Source organism: Blennius ocellaris (assembly GCF_963422515.1).
Source record: "Blennius ocellaris genome assembly, chromosome: 20".
Lineage (NCBI taxonomy): Eukaryota > Metazoa > Chordata > Actinopteri > Blenniiformes > Blenniidae > Blennius > Blennius ocellaris.
The window spans coordinates 8,514,998-8,539,810 of NC_137669.1; the positions used below are offsets into that span (position 1 = coordinate 8,514,998).

The window sequence follows — 24,813 nt, forward strand, 5'->3', positions numbered from 1 at the left end:
ATCCTCCCTGCTTTCGTTAGTGCCATGTGCAATTAAATAGGCAATGCTTCATCTTAGAGTCGCGGATTCAGCTGAAGACCCTGTCAGCTCTCTGTGTTTGTACTTTGTGAGCTACTGCCCTCTTATTTTAAGCAAAAATAAAAACCATCACAGGGAAAACTCCTTTTGAACCATAATGGAAAGAGGAGAAAACTCACTGTGTGACAGAAGGAGGGAACTGAAAACAGTGATAAAGGAAGTGAGCTTTCATGGCTGTTTCAGGGTGTCTGTTAATTCCTGACAGAAGTGGGACAGAAACACTCTACATACCACTGTTGTCAGTTTCGGTGGCTGTAAACCACTTGGTGGTGCTATAGTCTCACAGTGAAAAAGTGGCTTCCTCAGTAAAGTCCTGAAAAACCCTAAAAACTCCCAGAAAAACCCCACCCCTGAACACTTGAAACTTCAAAAAGACTACGTGAGAAGCAAACGGCTTTTCCTTTTTGTTTGTGTTGTTGTTGTTTTGTCTTATTCTGTGTTTGTCTGTGATGCGCTCGAGCAGTCAAGGCTGTGATGCTACACTGCAAAAGCTCCTTTTGGCAAACATGGCTGTGCACTCTATATACAAATAGCACTTGCACATTCAAACAGCCTCTCAGCTGAATGCTGATGGGAGTGGATGGAGACGTGTTTGGTGAAGAATGAAAAGTGCGAGAACAGGGATAGAAATTGGTTCGAACTGTGTGAGTACGCTCTTTCTATGGACAGGTGGACCCTGGCTGCTGATAATGCTGGGGGGTGTGGGGTGGGTGCTCTTTGGGGGTTTTGCCAACCATCTGACTTTAAGGGCATTTAAACCGATGCTGTGGAAAATCATCCGTCACTACTCATTCACACCAGCATCAGTGAAAAGAAGTTGTGATTCGGGAACCCCATAAATATTACAGAGATGTTTTTGCTGCAAATGGCATCGGGGCTCCACAAAGGGAGCTTCTGTCAGAGGTCTTGTGCCTGTTAAGCCCTTTAATTTCAGTGATGGTGATGTGCAAGATGAACACGCACAGGCATGCTACTACTGCGTGAACCTCTGCTGACTATTGTTAGAAAAGTGGACTGGTTCTTGTTTTTGTCAGCCAAAAAATATCAATAAAAAAGAAACACTCAGAGACCTTAAAAAAAAACCCACTGTATCTCGTCTTTTAGCTACCATATCAGATCTACGGCTCTGTTTCAGTAAAATCTCCAAATTTTCAAGACACTGAAATGGCTGTCATTGCTTGTTGAGTGAGAATGATCACTGAAGTGAGTGGAAATACTGAGGGGCGTCGCGCAATAAGATCCACAGACTGAGATTGGTGCATGGGTCAGCTATGCCGGGGGCGAGTGAGAGTAAGAAGGTGGGAGGGACACTCCCTCGAGCATCCTGCGTTCAGAGTCGAGTTTGGGCTTCGGGGATGTAAATCTCGATACTGTCGGCGCTCTCGGTGGCTGAGTTCTGCCTGAAAGAGGCAGTGCGTTTGGTTTGCAGCAGCCTCCTCCTCGCTTCTGTCCTCTGACGGTCCCCGAGATCCAGGGACTTCTCCCTGATGGGTAGGGTGTGACCTCCCACACGGGGCACCACCAGGCTCCCCAACACACCCCCACCTGCTCCTCCTCCTCCTCCACCTCCAGCACCCCCATCCCCAACGCTATCGGCGCGCAGGCTGCCGCTCACCCCACCTGCTGGCTTCTTTGGTAACGGGGGAGGAAGCTTCTTGTCCTCCTGGCAAGGTGATGGTTCAGCGGACAGTGGATTGATCGAGTTGGGTGATTGAAAAGAATGCAGTTTTTGTATGGTGGAGAAACAAGGGATGGCATGCAATACGAAAGGAAATATATTGAAACATACAAAAATAATGTAAAATCAATGGGTAAAACCACCAAAAGAAAGGGCACAATTCATATGAGGCAAAATCAAGGTCAGAAACAAACAAACAAAAAATCAGCAAAACAGTATATCCGCATGCATTGGTGAAGAGAACATGAAATGAGAAAGGAAGAAGTAACATACAAAGGAAAGGAAGAAAAGAGAGATAACTATTAGTTTCAGAGAATGATGAGTGAAAAGCTTAGTTTCTGCAAAGGAAAAGGCAACAGATAAGTTTAACAGTTCCTGTGAGCCACTCAGCTCAGTTCCTCTTGTTTAGTATTCTCACAGCTTGCAAATGCTTGGAGGGCACAATAATCTGTGCAAGTCATCTGCACAGGGCCATTTTAGCTCGGGGAGAGTGCTGCAGGGAAACCAGGGTCCTCTGGATCCCCGGGTCTCTCACCTTCTTTTCAGGCGGGAGCCTCCAGCCAGAGTCCTTGAGCCTCTGAAGGTCCTGAAACTTGACCCTGACGTCCTCTATGTTGAGCTGCAGCAGGTCCCAGAAGGCTGCCAGGTCCTGAGACGTGGGCTGAGGGTAGGCTGACGGGTCCTACGTGGGGGGAGAGAGACGTGCTTTCAACGACAGTGGATCTCCGCATTCACCACGCACCATATCTAACATGTCGTGTCGTAATTTGGCACGACGTCATGCATACGCACCACGCTTTGTTGGCAGAGACGGAAGAACTGCTGGACTTTCTGAGACATGAGCATCTGCGCACTGCCAACAGCATTTCGAATTGGCTCGAGAACTGGGGAGGAAACAGCACAGAAGTACCTTTAAAAAAAAAAAAACCCACAAGAACTCCCCGCTGTTACTCTTCATCACTGTTTACTCTTATGGAACTCACTTTCCTCTGGAAGTTCGTTCTCTTCTGCCTCTCTTTCCATGTTCTGACACCATCCCTCCATCCTCTCCACCTCCGTCTGCAGGAGGCGTAAGAAGAACTCTCCGTCTCTCATGCAGGGCGAGGCGCGACCCGAGTCGGGCAGGCTACGGGGGCCCTCCAGGGACGGTGTTCCGGCCCAGGCTCGCTCAGACGTAATGGGCAAGGGGGAGTGGGAACGTGGAGGCAAGTGTGGGTGCTGGTGGGACCGTGGGTCCGCTTGGCAGGCCTCAGTGGCGTAACCGCTCTGGATAAAGTCCTGGGATAACATATGATAAAAATAAAAACATTTTCATGATTTTTTTTCAGTCCATCAAATGGTCTGTGGTCTTGTAAACGTTCTGCTCATTGGCATCGGGATCTCCCACTTGCGTAGTCCAAAACTTTGATTATAACAGATGCATTATGTCAAGTGATATAATGCATCCAAATGAAGTGAGAATTATAATCCAAACAACACAAAATCTTTTTTTTTTTTACAGTACATTACACAGTATGTAGTAGGGAATAAGTATGCGGATATGAAACAGGCGGTATTGAAGTACATTCTGTTTTATTCCAAAATGAGTTTTAAGCCTGTGGAAGCTCTTCCTGCTACTAAGCAAGGGTTTAAATATTTGGCTATTTTGACCTTTTGTGCAGATGCTTAAAGGGTATGAACAGAAATTTGCATTCCCGTCACAGTTGGCATGGCATGTCAATGATTTACTGTAGGTGACCGTAACGTGGCAAGAAATGTGCCTGTAATGTCAAGGACACAGTACTACTGAATAGGTTGCACATGTCTGACTCCCTATGAACCACTATAGGCGAGGTGGGCATGACCAATGAGAATATTAGTCCACACTACCATTAATTTACATCTCACACATCTCGAGTCGATCCATCAGTCATCTGTTCATTCATTAATTAACCGTCCATCCAGCCAATTGATTAATAATGACTGCTTTTCACAGCTTCTTTGTAATACACGCACACATAAACACGTAAACGCATATGCGATAAAGATTTCTGACATAGCATCATTGATTATTGGAACATTTGTCTCAAACAAATTAATTTCGATTTTAGCAAATACCACCGGGCAAGACCCTGTTTACATGGCAGCGTTTCGAAGGAAAACACATGATTTTTGTGTTTTGTTTCAGAAATGTTTCACGTTTACACGGAAGCATTTTGAAAATGATGTACTTTTCATGTAGGACTACTAGTGGGTAGTATTGGTGGTGTTTGTAATTGAACCACACCCACGCATGCAGAGAGAATAGAAATATTAACAATGGGAAGGTGAAAGTTTGTAATTCCCCCTGGATGGGACACTGGTCCATAGCAGGTTGGTCCCCATCTATATAGCTGAGTAGTTTGGAGCAAAGAGCCGAGCTCAAGGACACGACACAGGGTCAGAGTCAGACACACTAACCACTGTTCTAACTTCACCTCTCCGACCACCAAAGGTTTTTTATTTTGACTTGAAAAAGTTGTCTAAACAGGGTCTATTAGGATCGAATAACCTAGGATTATTATGATTATTATAATGGTTGTGGTTATTATCCTCACATGGTTTGGGGTGTTCATTGAAACATAAATGTTTGAGGTTTGACAAAAATATTTGGTCTGCTGATGAAAACGATAAATCGCTGGAAAGAACTCCAGGAGGCAACAAGGTCCAGATGAATTGCACACAGTCCTTGCACACCTACCTCTCTATAGGCCCACTGTCCCTGTGTGTGGACGGTGCGGTGGCATTCTGTGTACTGACTGGCAGACTCCGGCTCAGACGAGTGCCTTTGAAAGGAGCAGCCGAACTGGAGACTCTTGTCCTGCGTTGGCACTGCGATGCTGAGCCCTGGGAAGCCCTCGGGGTCCAGGTCAGCCTGCACGCTTGCTGTCACGCTGTTTGAGCGTTTGAAGCGCGCACGCCTGCAAGACAGGGAGTCATAGCGGGCCCCGAGCAAATCAGTCACGTAGGCAATGGCATGCAAAAGCTTCTCTCATTTTTTTAACTTTTTTTTTTCCATCCCTAATAATTGCACACTCATTTTGGAGCCTGTGTTGTCCATGCACTCACTGTAGCTCACATGGGTTGCGATAAGTCCAGCTAAATCCTTTGGCATATGACGCACCAGTGTGTGCAAATGTCATGTCAGTGGACTCAATGATGAGTGTTTACTCTATTACAAGTTTACCCCCACCTCCCCTCATCCGTCTTTGCTGTCTGATGAGGTGTGAGCTGTGACTCAGCCTTTCATTGTTGGACCCCGGTTTTCTTCACACTATCATTCTTAATGACTGCAAAGGGGTGGAAGGGCATTTTCACCTGGTGTGCGATTGTTTGCATCTTTTGTAGGAGCGTTTTTGTTTTGCTCCGAGGGCTTGCGTGCATATCTGACCTGCAAGCAAGGCTGGATATAATTAGGAGAGGGGTCTGAGTCACATGTGAAAGTCATGTTGAGTGTATGATTTGCAGTAGTCATGGTTACACACACAACTGGTGCAAAAACAAGACATTTTTGGAACAAAGTGCGACTGAGTTCAAGCTGTGATGTCTGATGAAATGTTAAATGAAATAATAGGATCTAGGCTAGAAATCAACAATAGGTGGCCGCACTGCTGGGCGCCCTGAAGATGAAGGCTTTCTCAAATTATGAATCAAAATTATTCACATAAATCACAGAGGAAAGATCAAAAGTTCTTGATGAAGCCACATATTTTGGGGGAAAAGACAAATTAGCAAATAAACAAATACACATCTGAGTTTGCAAATTTGTGCCTGTAATGAAAGTAACTTAAATGCCAGGCAAAGTAAACAGCTCAAGTCTGGAAGAGATTTCAGAGGTAATTACTTTTCTTTTATTTGTTTGTTGCATTGCATTGTACTGTCTTTACCTTTTGTCATCTTCCACTTGGACTCCTATAGAGTGAACCTCGGTGAGAGCTTTGCCCTCTGCGTCTGAATCTGACAGAGTCTCTGAGCTGTCCACCTGCAGCAGAAGAACCAAAAAGCAAGTATTAGTTGGACCACATGCTCTAAAGCTAACACACGCAACTGGAAAAACAAGGGATTATTGAGACATCTTTGAAAAAAAAGGTCTGGTTTCTTGCTGAAGTTAAAAGATTGGTGCACCTCTGCAGTAGTAGTGTCTGTGTGGCTGCTTTTTATTAGGAAATCACATCCTTTATGACATTTATGTAACTATTTCTTTTCTTGAAATCAAAGACTATAGCAGAAGGGGGTACCACGTTACTAATATTTAGACTACATGGATACACAAAGTTTATTCAGTTCAAGTTGTTATTTCTTTACCTTGCTTTTGCTGCAGGTACCTTTTTCCATTTTCGACTGTGGAGTGGGTTATTTTTATGATTAGTCTATTTCATTGAGAAAAAGGAAAAACTTTACATTTTTCGTGGTTGGAATTAACAGATACATTCAATCATTCAATCACATTGTTCAGTGACCTATAATATGGAGAGTTTACAATATAACAAAGTACTTTAAAAATACAATGGGCTGTTAAAGTTTAGACCAGTTTCAACCATGTGATCTTCAATAATCTAATAAAAAGCAGTGAGCAGACATGTTAGGGAATTGTTAACGGCTCCACATTCTTTTCATTCTTTTAACTCCTGAAATGGTTTGTTCTCATTACAGCTGAAAATGTCACAATAAAGTAAGACTAAAGGCATGTCTATTACAGTTTCCTCTTCTCCTATTTCCTTTTGGGTCATGGTAGTAATTAAATCTTTTTAAAAGAAATTTCACAAAAAGCTGCAACATCGAGAAGCAACCAGACTGGAAAATGTAATAGAGAAACGGAATGAATTAATACATGAGGAGGAATGGAGAAGAGCAAAGTAAAAAGAGAATACCAAATGAAAAAAATAGTAGACTAAACTGAATGAAATAATAAAATAAAGCATCTTAATTAAGAAGTGTTTTAAAACAGTTCACTGAATCTTAAGCTGTGATCACACAGTGATATAAACTACTGAAGTCAGACATATTTACCTATAGGTAAGAGGTACTTAACCAGTTTTTTTTGTTTAATCCTTCACCTGAATTTTGTTGCTGACACCTCAAGTACCAGATCTGAATTATGAATTGCACAAAACTGATTTAATATCTAAACACACCCCTAGGAGGTTTTCGCATGGTGTTGTGAGTGAAATGTACACATTCAGGGACTATACTGTGAAATCTGGGACCAAAATGTGGTTAAGTGTAATAACTGGCAACAAACAAAACATTCACACAAACAATAAACGGAGTCCAGTGGTGGAAAATTAATACGAGGTGGGTCTTTTTTTTATCACCTGCACAGCGATGGATGGCCTCCACTTCCTGCCCCCGCGGCCCTCGTCCTGCCCTCCTGCTTTACTCAGCATTATGCTGTTCTGAGGCAGAGAAGCAGACTTCCCCAGGCTGCCTCCGACCCGGCCGTCCCTCTCCCTGGCCGGTCTCGGAGGTCCCTCCAGCAAGCTGTCGGCTGAGCTGCTATGTTTGGCCCTTACCCCGATGCCCGGACCCCCGCTGTAGGGCACCAGCTCCCTTGACCCCCTGACCCCATCCAGGCTCTCTGCGGAGTTGCTGTGCTGTCGGGAACGCCCGGGTCCGCTGGCCGTGTAGTAGCCCCCTCTGGAGGAGCGGCCCGAGGGTCCGTCGGCGCTGCCCAGGTCCACTGAGTTGCTGTGCTGCTTTGGGCGCCCGGAACCGGCGCCCGAGGCCATCTGCCCACTGCTCTGGAAATACGCGTCCTGGGTGGACTCGGTGCTGCTCTGGGCTCGCACCGAGAGCGAAGACTTAGACATGCGAGGTGGGAGTGGGGGAGGAGCACCTTTACGATAAGGAAAGACTGAAGTGTCAGAGGAGCAGGAGAGAAGGAAGACAGAGGCATAGCGGGCTGTTACGAGAATAACGGTAATTTTTCAACAGGGAACAGGGGAGGTGGATACTTACAAAGGGGACAGACTGGAGAAAATACGACAGGAGAGAATGAAAGTGGAAAGAAATGAAAAAAAAAACATTGGTGGAAAATGAGGAGCGCCAATACAGAGGGAGGGAGAGAAAAACAACAAAATCATTAAGAAATAATGCAAGATGAGACAACATGTGACGCTTTGTTAACTTTTGTAAAAAAAATAAATAAATAAATAAATGAAAAATTGGCAATGAGTTTCAGTGAGACAGCAGCCTGAAAAGTTGAAAAAGACCGACACAACAGAAGTGACAAAAGAAAACCTCATCTCTCGAGGTAATTTAACTCGGCTTCTTAAATAGATGAAACAATTTCCTGAGAGAAATATTAAACACACAGCTCCTGTCTCCTCCGTCCTGGCAGTCTCTTCAAATGCATATGCATAGATGCAGTTTATTTTCAGAGTGCAGAGATGCTATCTATGAAGCTCCAGCCTCCCGTGTGTGCCTATACATGTGTGTAGGTGCCTCTTGGTTGACGTCAATGACACTTCATGGAGGCTTTAATAAATCTCGATGGGGGATTTGCTGGAAGCTAAGAAATCGGAGTCCTGCCTGGGACTAAATTGGCTCTGTGCACACACAGATACACAAGTCATCTACAGATGTACTGTATATTAGGCTTGTGCATCCTCGGGAAGAATTCTCCGAGTGAGACAAACATCAGCCAGAGTGATGGGGAGGGAGAAGGCAAAGAAATGAGACGGCACCAGGAAGAGACGCCGACAGGAAGACAGAGAAGCAGCTGGAGACACTGAGCTATCATCATAATCACGAGTGTTCCTCTACCTATTACTGAGCCTGAGAAACCTGCGATCACACAAGGGAGTGTGAAGGAAGAGATGAGATCCAAAGGCGAGAGGGAGATGACAGAGAACAAAGAGCATGAACAATAACGCACAACAAGTCGGTGTCTGTCGCTCGCACACAGGCATACACAGAGTGTGATTGTTAGAAATGGAAGGAAATGAGTGGAAAAAGAAGGCGAGAGATTAAAAATGGATGCGCACTTTGGTGGCAGCTGTGCTTTCAGTGAGAGCGCAGGGTTTGTGTGCATAAATTTGGTCTTGTCAAGGTGAACAGACACAGCCTGTCACAAAACTCCTTCTCCCACTGAGTTTCCCACCAGGTGGCTGCCACATAAGGAGACGAGCAGGAATCCCGCCGTCGCTCAACAAGGTGTTTGCGTACTCACCGGCCCCGCCCTTGATGCTTCCCTGGGGGCCGGACATGGAGAAGACGGAGAGGCAGTCGTCGTCCTGGGAGCAGCCGGCCTGGATGGCGCGGACGTAGCTGTGGCTGCGAGTGCGAAACACGCCGGGGAGGTCCAGGGCGTCCACGGCTTGAGACTCCACCTCCCCGAACATGGTCTCACACACGGCCTCAAACTGACGGTTCAGGGTGTCGCCCAGCTGAAGGGGCGATACGGAAAGCGATGGGGAACGTTGAACGAGAGCTGGGAGGAGGAGCTCTCATAATGACCAGATTGTTAATTTCACAACCCGTCGTTACCTGCGAGCTGGTCAAAGAGCGAGTGTAACTGCGGGAGCGGGTGTGGGTTTTGGGCGTGGTGCGGCTGTTGGGGTAAGAGTCTGTGCACTGCTTACACGAATACCTGGAATGAACACAAAAACAGACAACATTGCTGATTAACTGCACCCAACTTCAGATTTTTCACACTAATTTGATGTCACATTCTTGTGGTAAAACCTTCAGCCATTTGTGTGGCTATTTTTAGCAAAAGACTCATATTTGTAATGCACTCAGTACGCCATTTGGCTCGCCACAATTATCAAATAAAATTGACTGAGTCATGCTTGATGAATATGCCAGATGGAGTCATTTCCAGTGTTGGGATGCCGCATTTCTATGCCAACGGGGGCAAAATGCATAACAAATTACACTAGTAATTTTTGAGTGTTGATCATGCCGGTGATAATAAATTACATCTAAATGTGAAAATTACCACATGTGTATGAAGATGTCTCTTTTATAAAAATGACAAAAAAAAGTGACTTGTATGCTTTTTTTCCCTTCCAAATGGTAGAAACAGAGTTGTAAATGTTGTTGAAAATGCCTTTATTCCATCTGCTTGCAGTTGAATTGGGTGATAATGAGTGTGACTAGTTATGGTCCCAACATTCCCTGGTGTTATGGCCAAAACAAGAATCTGTTGTTGAGAGTAGTTGTGACCCCCAGTGTTTGACTTCACTGTAATACTTTGGACAATAAAAGGTTAGGGTTAGGTCAGGTACACATTCACACAATTCAAGCTCATTATTTAACCTCAAATGAATGGAATGAAGCCAAAGTACCTGGAGAAAACCTACCAACAACCAGGGGAAATGTGCAAATTTATGGCAAAAAGGGCCTATCCTGGACTCACACTGAGGTTTTCTTGTTTTTACGCCAACAAACAAATGCAAAACACTTATCATCTTTCAGAAAATGACTACAATTCGACAGATATATGTCACTGGATATCCTAAAGGGCCACAAAAGACTGTGAGAGCAGGGACACATCCGCAGCTATGAAGGGAGCCTCTTTAAAGTCTGAAAGCACAATCTCATTATGTCATCAGAGGTGTCGAACAGATCTTAGACATTAAATATGAGATGTCTGCTGCAAAGTCAAAATTTCTGGGTAGGACCTCCCACACAGTGCACCACCAGGCTCCCTGACACACTCGCTCCTCATTAAACGTTAAATAAAGAGCTTTTGTTTGCTTATGCCTTTGTTTGATGATGCGAGTAAAAATAGTCGAAAGACACTGACAAGCCGGTCAAATTCAGACGGGATGTAAACAGGGAATTCACAAGTTGGTCCAGTATTTGTGCACACATCTTCTACGTCAGCATATGGTCGAAACATGAACTCGTATGAAGTTATGATGTATTGTTCCATGCTGTGAAACTATTTTCGTCCCGTGTTTGAAGCCTGGGATCTGAACGTCGTAATCAAACACTGCGGCGCTGCTTTGGGCGGCAATCAAAAACAGGGGGATTGATATATTCAAGAAACACAAATTAGCATTGTGCAAAAACAGTTCTATGGTGAAATGTCAGCTTACTAATAGAGTGACCTTTTCCCCCCATGAAATAAAAAAAACAACAACCTTTTTCTTGTTCCAATTAGGTTTTATGTCTTGTCCTTGTTGGCTGTCGTTGTACAGTATATTGTACCGCTGAGTCCATTTGCCACATCTGTGTAATCTCTTTAACATCGTGTCCTTATTGCAACTCCCACAGTCTGGTTTTTCAAAAGCCAGAGAGCCGCAGTTCCCCATTTCAACGTGACACGCTTCATTTGAGGCATACAACCTTTGATCCATGCTGATGGATCGTCTGAAGGCGTCCCTCTGGGCGATCAGGGTGGACTTGGGCGAGGCTTTCGGGCTCGTGTCCGAGTCGGCGCTGTCGTCGTCACCCATGGCCTTGATGTAGCTGCCACTCCGCATTCGGCGGCACGGGATCTCCCCGCCGCTGTCGGACGCACTGCCGCCGTATCCCCCTCCCCAGTCTTCCGATGGGACCTGAGACCCACAAGTCCACAGAAATGACCACAAGGAGCAACCACCGAGAACTGAACGTGTGGTGAGTGAGAAACATTCATGTGGCTCGGGCTGGTGTTTCTCAGTCCTGGTTCCGGAGTGTGGCTTCTCTGCATGTTTTAGATCAGGGGCTTTCAAAGTGTGGGAGGGTGAGCCCATTAAACAGTGCTTGTACTGTGTTGTGGGCCCTGATTTTCATGTTTTGTCCCATTTCAAGTACAGTTTTGTCTAAATACTTATACTACACAGCATAATACAGTATGTCCAACATCTAATGGAATCCACAGGCAATATTAAGCTCTTGTTCCAAGTTCGCTAGATGATTTTATGAGAAGAAAATCTTTCCATACAGTTGGTAACTGCTGTAACTGACAAACGTCTGGCTTTATATTGAAGTTTTAAAAACGTTGTTTCCATCACTCTTAAATATTGTTCTACAAAGCAGTTTTACAACATCCACTTTGTTTATTTAATCCTGAATTATTCTCCAAAATGGAAACAAGGTACAAAATCGACCCGTAATCTCAAGCTCTCTGGTGTCCGACACTTTGAAAACCAGTTTTTAATCCCTGCTTTAAAAAAAATTGTTGATTACTATTTTCTACTGCGTGTGATAATGTTTATGGATCAGGTTGTAAACACCAACACAGCCACATGGTCAAACTTTGAGTTATGCATTAATGGGTTAAACAGTTCATATGTGTCACAGGCATTCGTCTTCTACACCTACAACTGTTAAAGGAGGAGTCATATCACCACCATGACTTCATTAGTGTTGAGATATTGGAAGCGTTTTGACTGCTCAAGTGGCAGCTTCTTCCCAATATCTGTTCAAATGGGCCAAAAACATTTCTCAAAAAGGGAAATATATTTCATCATCGAAAAATATTTCGCACCTCAAACAGAAGGAGAGCGGCGACACACAGGCACACCATCCTGGCAGCACACGTGCACGTAAGAGAGCGCTCAGCCATGCTCATGCACACGTTAAAGCACACGCACATGCGCTTATATATGCGAACATGGGAGATGATGTCAGAGAAAGAGAGAGCGACAGAGAGTGAGAGAGAAATGGGATGAAAGGACTTACAGAGAGAGAGAAACTCTGACAGCTGGAGAGACACTGACACGGAGAAGGAGAAGCAGCGTATAAGCGAGAAGCCGGCAGACTTAGAGCGACTTTACAAGCGCACAGAGAGGCAGGTGGACGGGCGGAGGGGCCGGCACACGGGGATGAGCGATGGAAAACGCAAACACTCACACACAAACAGGAGGACAATCAAGACAAGAAAACCAAGGGGGTAAACAACATATAGAGAATTGATGAAACCAAAGCGAAGAATCACACTGAGAGATTCCAACTGTGTCCCTCATGTGAAATGTATGAGCCGTCAAGACCTGAGTCAGGATGCCATTTTTCACAAGACAATAATGAGACAAAACATTAGGCAGTGTGTTCTGCTTCCTGGCATATTCAATGTGGGGATGATGTATTCCGTGATTTACTTTCAGATTTGACCAAATACCCGGACTTAGCAGGCCTACGATGATTCAACAATTGAATTAAACAACACGCCAGAGACTTAAGCAGCAAGAAAAAAACAAACAAACAAAAAAAAGATCATGAGAAACTGTACAATTCATACAATATCTGAAGCTGATGAGGGAACCCATTCAAACAACAATTTATATATGCTAATGCATGAAATGTACTGTATGTGATGGATTAGAACACTATTAAGTGTAGGCAAATGTGTAATGTTCTCGCTGAATAATAAAAATAAGTCACAATATATAAAGTAATAAACATATTTGAGCTAATGTCATTGTCAAAGTAATTGTAGCTGAATTTAATAAGATGATATAAATGAAATAAGAGCACATCATCGATAAATAACTACTAATAAAGTGTTGTCTTGCTGTAACAGAGTATGAATACATTCTGGGAATTTATTTAAATATCATTTTGCAAAACCTGAAAAAAGTTCAACAGTACACATAAGTACATTTGCAATGGCATTTTTAATTATGTAAAATACAGTGAAACATCTGAAAACCACGTGCTCTTTTCATTGTCAGTGTTATCTCCCTATAATTGGCTGTAACTAAACATGTTTCAAATATAGTAGAAAAAAATTATTTGTATGGATTGATGATTCATGAAGTGCTGGAAATGCATTTTGTTTTGAGATGACAAAAAGCTGAGACAACAAACTAAAAGAAGCTAAAAGCTGTGTCAAGCTGTTGAGATGTGAGGTTATGTGATGATTTGATGGGGGGGGTGGCGGAAGGGGGGGGGGGGGGGGGTGTTGCCAATCACCTGGTGTGAACCCTGTTCCATTAGGGACAATCAAAACTTTAATTAATATCATAGCAGACGAGTGCACCTTTCAACCTTGTGCATGGGTTTCGATTATTGTGGAGGACCACTCAGGAAGACAAGTAAAAGTGTTTGTGTACCATCTGATCCCACTTCGTTCCCAGCATGATAAAAGCTTCGCACCATCCTTTGGTGAGTAAAAGCAGCTGCTTACGCTGAAGGACCCTTCAATCTTTCCGTTGTTGCGAATGTTGCCGGGTGTGCAGCCTCGCATGAGCATGGGACCGAATTAAACTGAATGAAAACACCTCCACGCGGTGACACACACACACACACACACACACACACACACACACACACACACACACACACACACACACACACACACACACACACACACACACACACACACAGTTTTGGGGCCCCAGGGTTTGGCATCCAGCTGAGTGTGTGTTTTTAAGGTCATCACTTAAAAGATGATTCAGCCTAATCTCCCGATCCCCCTGGCCTTTCACTATCTCTCTCATTTCCTCATCCGGCGTTTCTCTCTCCTCTTCTCAGTTTGGCCCCTGGCTGCCATCACCTCCTTTATCTCTTTTCTATCCCTGTGCTGGCTTTGCTATCTCTGCATCCCTACCTTGCTCTTTCCCCATCCTCTCTATCTGTCTCCCTCTCCCTCCCTCGCTGTTTCCATCTTCATTTGAGTCTTGCTCCATATTCTTTCTCTTCTCTCTCTTATTTTTTTTTTTTTATTATCATTTCTTATCTATCACACACAGACTGAGGGGATGGGAGAAGCTTAGGGAACATAGAGCGCCCGCTCGGTTCCGATTGTGCACATCGTGATTGGTGTCGACGTCATGGGAGAAGATCTTGCACATCCTTTCGCCACCTCGCTGCAATTCAGACCTGTGAAGATTCACTCCTGTTTTGTTTGGGCTGTTCCTCTTTTTGTTCAGAGTTTGTGAACAAACACCGTGTACAGGCTTGTACATGTTGTAGTGTTTAGATCTAGGTCTAGATCTGATCCAGATAAGTTCATAGATGGCTGATCGAGCAAAGTGTATATCCACTTTAGATAGGGTGTATCTTTCACGCTGTCATGTTTTCTGATTGTTTTGAGATAAAATTATTTTCTTTTTCTTTTCTTAAATTTGCGGACTTGCTAAACGTACACTGTTTGTTATGTGGAGCCAATGAACGGACCATCCATCCATCCATCCATCCATCCATCCATCCATCCATCCATCCATCCATCCTGTTGGTTTTTGAATTTTAAAATGCAAAAAGCAATGTTTTTGATTATTTTTTTTCAATGTAATTTAACTGAAAAGTTCACATTTTTGGCCACGTGAGTGGAACACAAGAAGTGTTATTATCACCATGAGCCAAGAGCTTTAAAATCAAAGTGGTTGATTATCAAATCATTTTACAAATCCACCCAACAGAACCAAGTAGTGCAGTGTCACTCCAGTATTTCTTCACTTTTCAGGTTTTCTTTGAGTGTTGTTGAAAATATTTGGCCCTTTAGCTACTAGCTTCAAGCCAGTCACTTCTTAAATAGGTTTGCAGGGTATTTTCGTGTTTCTGCAGTCAGTGTTTGGCAGGTAAAGCTTGGTTTTTATAGTGGCACAATCAGCAACCATGTGAGAAGTTAAAAAAAACAGCTGTTGAAAGTGTGTCTACTTCAGTGTGTGAAGCTACTGTTACCACATTGCTTTTGTGCTGCTTTTTGTCGTGGGTCTTGTCGTGTGGAGGAGACTTTCAAAGCTCCATATCTGCAGCTACAGGAAGCTACCTGCTCCCATGGATCAATCTGGCTTCTCTTCAGCTCGCTGAAGCACCAAAATCAAATTTACTCAACACAGTCCCCTTGCTCATCCCAGAACTGCAAGTGATGCCATTAGACGACAGAAAAGCTGTGGCGGCAGAGTCCATTCTGTGTCCTGAGGTGTGGATGTAATGCAGCCACAGAGGCAAAAAAAAAAAAAAAAGTGGGGTTTGTCCTTTGAAAACACTCCCCTGCTCTTTCTGCCTCTTCTATCAGCAGACGTCAGCTGTGTCTAAAGGACGAGAGTTGGAAAAACACCAGGGACTCCTGTGGCTGCCTGCTGTTTCGGCAGAAGCACAGACCACATGACAGCTTCCCCTCAACCCAGCGAAGGTTTGGGTTTGTCTGTTTTGTCTCTCTAAACTGACTTTTAAGGCTCACTGCAGGACAAGTACTAGCTTCACGAGTTAGGAGGATTTCTGCACGCAAAATGAGCTAATGCGCACTGGGATAACTACGAATGATATATTCAAGAGAGGTGTGTCAAACTTATTTTAGATTCTCTCATGCCCAGTTAGATCTCCAATGGACCAGTAAAATAATGGCACAGTGACTTATACACACCGATAACATCAAAGTTTTACCTTTAGTTTTAGTGAAAGAAAACCTATTCTGAACATGTACTCCATTGATGCTCATGCATCTTTGACTTAAGTCTAAATTTCTTGGGCACAAGTGAAAGACATTAAGTTAAAAGTGGCTTGCAAATACTTGCAATTAGTAATTAGTTGCATACTTTAACACTTTTGATTATTGAGCTGCTCACGTCTCACTTTTCTTTATATTTCTAACAAGAAAAAAAAACGTCACACTATTGAATGTCACACTATTCAGAAATGCTGTTTTGGGGTTTAATTGCATGAGGATGCAACAAACTCCTGCATATGTGTGGCTAGGGCAGGGGTAACATGGGGGCGGAATACTTTGTAAAAGTGTATAAATGCATCCTTTTATGTGTTTATTGCACTGCATACTCCCAGCATTTCACCCCAAAATAAACTTGCTCCGAAATGTCCACAGCAATGTATAATTGACTATAGTTATTTATTTTTTTACATTATTTTGAAAGGCTTGTGGGTGTTAGGAAGATATATAGTGCAAACTAACTTAAAATAAAGACAGTTTCAGAAGGTGACTCATGACACAGTAGTCATAAAATATTTCTACTTTAAATACTGAGATTATTTTAAAAAAAAAAAACGTTTTTATTTGTGACATACACACTTGAATTGAGATGTGTGATCTGCTTTTAACCCTGAGGAGTATTGGACATCAACAGTGCATCTGACGGGCATTGAGGGTTTAGGGGGTTTGGTCAAGCACCTACTCTATTTTGGTGGCAAGTAAGGTGCAAACAAGTTGTGGTTTTTGAGCAAAACCCAGTTGATCTGGGGTTTGAGCTACCGACGTGCAATACTAACCTCTGGGCCATTCCTATGAATGTTACTGATGCATGAATATCAATTATTATTCATTATGAGATCACCATTATCAGATAAAACACACAAATAAATGACAAAAAACACTAATGCAGAGTTGGAATAGCAGCTTTTCAAAACCATGTAACATCTTATTATTAAAGATGATTATATTGCGTAAAATTGAATAAATCCAATGGCTCAGTTTTTTCTTGTGGCACCCTGATGAAAATTAATTGCCCACCCTTGCCCCAGGCAGATAAGATAACCTCACTGGGTTATCTCATTTTAATGGATTCTACAGGATAGGCAAGAATAAGCCTCATGCTTCAGTCTATCTTTTATTTTTGTTGCCTTTTGTGTTTAAATGTGGGAAAGGCTTTCTTCTGTTATAAATCCAACAATGATTTTATAAACATATAAAGACTACACCTACACCTTGCAATGCTTACTTTTCTCTTTAAATAAGCTTCCAACCACATGTTTTCTCTGGTTGTTACACCCAACAACACCAAAGTGGTGCTTTTCTGAAGTACAGATGGATATACATTATCACACTGAACAGCGTCATAATTTATTTAAGGCAAAGAAAACCTCTTTGACCACAATGTAACATCATTAAAAACTGCAATTCAAACAACCCCATTTCATTTGTGTTGAGAGCATGAAGCTAATGATTTTGACTTCTTTGGCCTTTTTAAGATGGCAAACCACAATAAAAACATGTTCATCAGGCTTCAACATTTTGTGCTGCGACAAATGTGAATTGATTTAATCTTTTCTCCATTTTTGATTAAAGTGGAAGTGTCGCCTGAAGTTCTAACAAATCTTGAAAAAAAACAAAAAAAACAAACTACAGTTCTTTGAAATGGAATCTCATTGATGACCAATGGAGGAGCTAAGATGGGTGCCTTTTCTGGTGGTTAAACTTCTCCATTTATGTTTGTTTGAATTATTTATTTATATTTTTATAAGTAATTTCCTGCCAATAGCTTCTATTCACTCAGTAATCATGAATGAAAAATTATGTGGTTTGATTGAATTTTTAAAGAAAAAAAAATCCTTTTCCACAGATTATAAATGTGGTCTTTTGATTGCCTCGAGGACAAAGCAGAAGCACTAAGACCGAAAAGTTTAGGCAAAAGATTCACTGAGATATAACTTGAGAGAAAAGCTGCGAAATCCTTGATCCCAAATGTGTGAGTTAAACACTGTATGAAAAATGGCAATGTGGGATTTCTTCAACTATAAATATTTATTGTCCTCGTATTGAGAAACTGTAGGCATAATGTTGGTTTTCTTTGGTTGCTAATTTGGGATTGTTCATCACCAGAGAGCAGACTATGCTTTCATTCAGATCGCACAGATTCATATGTATGCAGACACACACCTGGAGGTAGTGGAAGGTCCTCTCCTTGAGCTTGCTCTCAATTGGCACCAGTGCTTTGTCGTAACCTCCTCCTCCCCTGGTGGAAGGATACACTTCTCTGGCCTGACTGACTGTCATGGCTGACCAGGTACTCCTCTTCAGCGAGTGACCGTGGTGACCGTGGTGTCCTCCCCCATCAGTCGACGCCAGAGCCATTGTGGTACAGGCCACGCACTCCCCGGATCCTGGCCCTCCGCCTCGCTCCTTGGGCTTTTTCATGGTGAGCTCCTGAATGGCGGCATCCAGGCTCTCGTGCCCGCTGGGATACCCGCGTCTCCCGCCGCTGACCATGAAGCTGCTATCGCTGTCCAGGTTGTCGTCGGAGCTCCACCAACCCGCCGTCCTGCTGCGGTGGCGCCGACCCGACTCGTGCCGGGAGTCTCCGCTCTTGCTGCGTTCTCGAGACTTGCTCCTCCTGGTGGAGCGAGACTGGTGGCCCGAGTAGTGCCCGTCCTCTCCTCCACTGCGGTGGCCTCCCCCTCTCTCACCCCGGTACTCCCCTCCTCCCCTTGTGCCATTGTACTCCCGTTTGGAAGGGGCCTCCAGGGAATGCGACTTGGCGAACAGCCGCTGCACCGAGTTGACCAGGTGCCGGATGCGCGAGGGGCTCTCGCTACGTGGTTCAGCCCCCCCACTGGCCGTGCGTTGGTACTGCAGCGTGTGGAAGCCGTCAGGGTGGAAGGGCACCTGCTTCTCAAACTGGTCCATCAAGTTCGGGGGGATGCGTTGCCTATTCCCCCCGTGGCCCGGCAGGCACTCCTCACAGGAGTCGAACGACTGGAGTGGTGGGTGCTGGCTGGGGTGGGACCGGGGGAAGGTGCCCCCTCCGGAGTGGCTGTGGGAGTGTGAGTGGGAGTGGGAATGGTGCCTCTCTAGTGCCAGAGCCTCCGCTGGACCACCCGGAGGGTAATAGTGTCCATCGCTGTGCCCTTGGTAGTAGTCCCTGCCCGGACCGTCACAGTTGTCCGGCGCGCAGTGGCAGGGACCGCCGGAGGAATGCTGAGACATGCTACGGCTGACATGGTACCCTTTCATAGGCGCCGGGGCGTGGTGAGCCGTCCGGGCCGAAAGGGGGCGCTGTGGTCGCGACAGGGTTGCGCCGGTCTCACCTGGAGCCAAAAGAGAGGAGCAACGAACAAGGTCTTGTAAACATTGGGTGAATTACAATATTCATACTATCAAATAATTGAATCTCGTGCTCACTCTTGCAATCAGTGATGTTTTACTGTCTCATTACACAGAGTAACTGAGATGATGAGGAAGTGTTTGCTTCTTCCTGCCAATCACTTGGCAACAACAAAAATTTCCAGCTTTCTGCATCTGAGTCGGAGAGTTCACACAAAGGGCCGCATGGTACCAAAACAGAAACAGAAAAACCTGCACACTTTCGTTTGAATCTGGGAGGTTGAGCGAATTGAAATTCATAGTTTGACTTACAAATGAATCGCAACAAGAAAGAAATAGATTCTGTTGATGGATGTCCATATTGTTTTCACTCTTCTGTCAAATTGAAAGTAAAAACCATGATTCCTTTTTTTCCCCCCTTTCTTTTTTCTGATTATCACTTATATTGATGGGGTACTTCATTTCTTTTGTTATTTTCTTTCTGCCAAATCAAAGACAAACAAGACAATAGTGGAGCATTCAGCTCACACGGGCTGCAATAGGTGACCACAGACGGCTCTTTTTCTTCTCATTCATCTCAGAGGCCGGCGGACTGATAAATCAGCAATATTAGCCTTTCTTTTCTCTTAACGTGCCTCTTCAGCTTCAGCCTCCCTATTTTGCACGTCGTGCTCCACTCTCTGCCGTTTATCGTTTTATTCATCAGCCCAGAAGCTTCGCATTGTTTGCCTTTCACCCTCCACTCAGGGGCCCGCGGGGAGTCTCTCAGCATTCACGTGATTTACAGCCGAAGAAAAAAAACAAACAGCGTGTTTATCGATCAACTGCATTCTAATGCAGAGAGGATGGAGAGCGCCTGCAAACACCCTAGCATAACTGTCTGTGAGATCTGTTAAATAGTGTTTTAAAAGATTCAACAATAGCAGCATCCTGCTGACAAACACTGCAGCTGCCGCGTTGAAAGGATAGAGAAGTAAATAAATAAGGGATCCTATATACAACGCACCTTGCCAAGCTGCAGCAAGAGAGCAGCTCATTGTAAAAGCCAATCCAAACACTGCGGATGTTGTAAGTGTAGTTAAACAAAATGGAAACAAGATAAAAGCTATATTTAGACTGCCTCTCTCTTCAGCATGGAGATAACAGCTGAGATTACTTTTCCAAATGCTGTAATCATGTATTTTATTGGACTGGCATTAATTGCAGCTGTAGTAATCACGTCCTCTATTAGCCACTTCTTCGTTAACTACATAATGCTTCACAGGCACACAAGCCGTTCATAATGCACACAGGCATTCTCCCAACAATTCCAGATTTGATTAAATTGAGATGAGGCGACGGTGATGGGAGAGCCAGAATGGAGCTGCGAGGCTAGACGGGGATTCGCCAAGCTCCTGCGAGTGTATTTGAGCTTGCATTTTGCCGGCTTTCACACAGAGATGAGAGATAGGGGACAGATGCTGGGATAATTATTAAATAGAGCGTGGCCTGTTTGCCTTGATTGGCTGAATGAGAGCCGCCACCCAGAAAGCTCGCCCACATCTAAGCCGTGGCATTGGTGTAGCCGTGACGACGGGCCTCCTCGAGTCAGCGTCCCACCGTGGACAGATTTCAGACCGACGTGGCACCTGAGTGGACTGGGCCGCCTCACATTAACTCCGCGGGTGTGTGCTCATTTGATGGCTGAAACACAACTTGGGGCCAAGCCAAAGAGAGATTTCAATAATCAGACAGCATCAGCTGAGAGAAAACAATCAAAACACCCAAAGAGCACTGATGAAGGAGCCGCTGTTGTTGTAGCAGAATAAATATGACAAGAAATAGAGCCAGAAACCCACAAGGCAGGCACTTTACATCAAACCAAGTTTGAGCTTAAGCTCCACCTGCAATAAGAAGCATAATAACTTATTAATAACCTATTACTATCTTGTGGAATAAGTATATATTCAAGGTGATTAACTCTTTCTTACAAAAGCTGACATCAGGTTTGCGGCAGTATTTCTCTCCTGACTAATCTTGACAAAAGCCCCTCCTTGATCATACTATTTCTGTAGCCTTCAATGTGTAAGATTTCACAAACGCACCTTCAAGGGTAAGGTACGCTCTACACTAGCTACACACAAAAGAAATGGACACTTCAAGCTGCACACACATCATTGCATTTCCTTTCAGTCTGCCAGAAGCCGCCGCTCTAGATCAAAACAGTGGCCAAACACCAAGAAAAGAAAGGAAGTCAAAAATAAATATGATGGCAATGACAGGAAGTAGCAATGATCATTTTGAAAAATGGCTATGAGGCCATTAAACAGCTCAAAGCATCACACCGCCACTCTTTGAACACTTCCACTATTTGTTATTAAAATCTCAACACTGCGGTTTCTGATAGTATTGTTAAATTTTGGTCCGTCGTTTCGAGTTGATTGACAGCAATACAGGCAATGTGAGTAATGAAATGAACGAGTTTCTAACATCGAGCATGAATGATCAACCGGACTGGGTGTTCAGACCAAGTTATTGTTGTCTTTATAATTTTCATATCATTCTAGGTCATCCCATGGGCCACACTGGACCTTCAGGTGGGTATGTATGAAACCCCGGCACAAGATGAAAAACCAAAATACCAAAGTGGGGCGAAGACTGGATGTGATTTGAAGTGAAAGCTTCTAAAAAGCATCTGACAAAAAATGGAATTTGTGTCCCTATAGATCTGTTGTTTACAACCTTTTTTATTTGGAAATGATAGGAATTCAACCGAATTTTACTACCTGGTGTGAAGTAAATGGTGTTTGACATAACTTTAGAGTTAATCACGTGTTTCACTCCCTACATATAAGAAGTAACAGCTCTGCTGCACTTTGATCTTAAAGTGCATTTGTTTGTTGTGTATTTTCCAGTTTGCTCTGAAGTATCATCAATCTTTACGCAGCGGAGATAAACTGCCTCCATTTCGTGGTAAAAAATGATTGAGTGTGTGTATTTGGGTCATATTTTCAGAATTGAATATTGTGTAAACAAAGAACAAATTAAAATCATGGAATAATGCATCTATATATAAAAAGTACCCACTTGTTTTGTACGTTTACTCACAGTGAAAGCCTTTAACTAGTAAACCTATTTTGCTTTTTAATGCTTAAGGAGCCCGACATGTATTGACAACAAAATCCTGATTAAATCCTAAATCAACTGAAAATGGGTACTTAGCATGAGACTAATTATGTGCTGTGGTACAAATGGCTGAAAAAGAAAGGAAGAAAGAAAAATCAATTATTTTAATTGAATTCTTGAGAACAAAACAAGTTCTACATTATGTGATTCCAAGCTTTGACAATAATTAAATTCTAAGTCCGAATTCCATATCAGACAGCTTGTTAAGGCTGATATTTTTTGCAGTGTGTTGCACTAGCGTGCGTGTCCCCGTTTATGAATAGACGGCAAAGCGAGCAGCACGACTCTGCCTCAAGGAGTAAATTAAACCATGTTGTGTTTATTATGAAGTCTTTGGCTTTGGAGCACGCTGTTGGCGAGGAGCTGCCAATCACCACGTCACGCACACGTTTGGAAAGAGGGACACGTGCACACAGGAAAAAAGAAGAGAGTATGGTACAAAACAGCAGCAAAGCTGTCGCTTTCCTTTCCATCCTCCGTTTTACCCATCTTCCCATACTTCTGCCTCTAGTCTCAATCTCTCCTCCTGACCTACTTCTATCCATCCTGCAGTCACGTCTCTCCCTCCCCAGCTTTCATTCTTTCTTTTGTCCCCCCCCCTCCCTCTAACCTGTCAGTCCGTCTGGCTCTCTGCCTGTCAGCACTCTGTGTTGAGTTAATTACAAAGTTTGTTTCCATTTTTCGTCTGCGGGCCTCTCGTGATCGATCTGTCATCCGTCAGCCTTCTCTCTTATGCGTTTCTCTCTGGACAGTTTTGGTGTATTATGTACACACAGATTTTGCTCGCCAAATAACACACAGAAGCTTTTCGCGTGCTTCTTTTGTTCTCTCTTGCTCTGTTCCACCCCCTCTACGTTTTCAGGTATCTCTTCGGATTACAAACAAAACCCTCGATTTACACGTCGGTCCGTCCAAAGTATTACCGACCTTAGATATAAAGCCACCGAGAGGCCCGGCGGGTGCACGGCTATGAATCTTTTTCAAATCTAAAGAATTAATGTGAAATAAATCGCAGATTTGAACCTAATCTTGTCTATTCCTCTTAGGACCCCGTCCTGATTTCTCTGTGTGGGAGGAAATATTTAGTAGCTACTCAGTTTGGGGCTGTCATTGTTTAACGCTGCATGGCATTGACGTGATCGTTGCAGCAGCTTCAGTCTGGAGCAGTTTCCTTTGAAATATTCATTCGTTCACGCCAGCTGCTCTGACCCACTTTGCTAACAGCTGAGTCCGTCCCCTCGCTGCCGTCTCTGAGAGTCGCGGGTCAAAAGGGTGTTTCGAATCACCAATGTCCTTGTAAATGTACCACCTGAAAAAAAATCCCAAAATGATAAATGCTTTTTGGAATTTGGTTCGATCCATGAAGCCATAATAAAATACCATGCACTTCTCTTTCTTTTATGAAGCAGAAACCTATTAAAACAACAAGTAGTAAATTAGGATTTTTTTTTTTTTATGGGAATGCTGGTAAATTAACCCATTCCACAATTGAATTACTCTTGTCCAAAAAGCTAATCAGATTCCATCATTATGGGGGGAAAAAATACTCTAATCATAGTGAGCATCACATAGTTCGGCTCTGCTCTCTCTTTCCTATTTCAGTATTTGTTATTAAACTTTCTCTGAACTGCAGAAGCCTTCAGGCACCTCATATGGTTCTGGTTCATCTGGAGAGTTTTAGGGACTGACACAAACACATATAAGAATATTACATGTCTTTTTTTTTATTTTACAGTGCTAAAATACACATGTGAGGTTGAAGTGCTGGAGCAAATGGCGTTCACATGAGCGCATCGGGATCAGTGATAATTTGTTGTATCAGGATAATACAGGTTTGAAGACACATGATAAACAAGCTCAGATCCACACTGTAGAGAAGCGTGCAAAGAATATAAAAAATTGAGGAACATGCATTTAAATAAAGAACCTGCTACACAAAGTTCTTAAAATAATGTCAAGAATCTATTGAATCTACTTTATAAAAAACACTGAGTGTATCCCATATTGTGTAAATCAGATAAAACTTGAATATAAAAAAACATATTTTAGATAAAAAGACAGCTATCACTCATATCTGCCTTGCCTTGACTCACCTTACTGACTGTGTTGCTAATTTGGATATCAATATATAATAACATCCCACTTATACACTCCTTTAAATGCCAAGTGCAAAGCTGAGTAAGCTGTTGTCTACCAAGAGTTTAGGTTTTAAAGGCAAACTTGG

General features: G+C 43.5%; 1 protein-coding gene across 1 annotated transcript; it reads right to left on the minus strand.

Annotated features, from left to right (window-relative positions):
* Positions 1-1,408: 1,408 nt before the first annotated feature.
* On the minus strand, positions 1,409-19,334 carry dlgap3 (discs, large homolog-associated protein 3; the record flags this gene model as incomplete). The annotated part of the gene is made up of 12 exons (XM_080516511.1): positions 1,409-1,741; positions 2,292-2,438; positions 2,549-2,640; positions 2,740-3,034; positions 4,476-4,695; positions 5,662-5,756; positions 7,090-7,628; positions 8,946-9,162; positions 9,263-9,365; positions 11,072-11,283; positions 12,392-12,424; positions 18,261-19,334. 12 exons carry the CDS (start codon positions 19,332-19,334, stop codon positions 1,409-1,411), a joined length of 3,360 nt encoding a protein of 1,119 aa, XP_080372637.1.
* Positions 19,335-24,813: the final 5,479 nt, after the last annotated feature.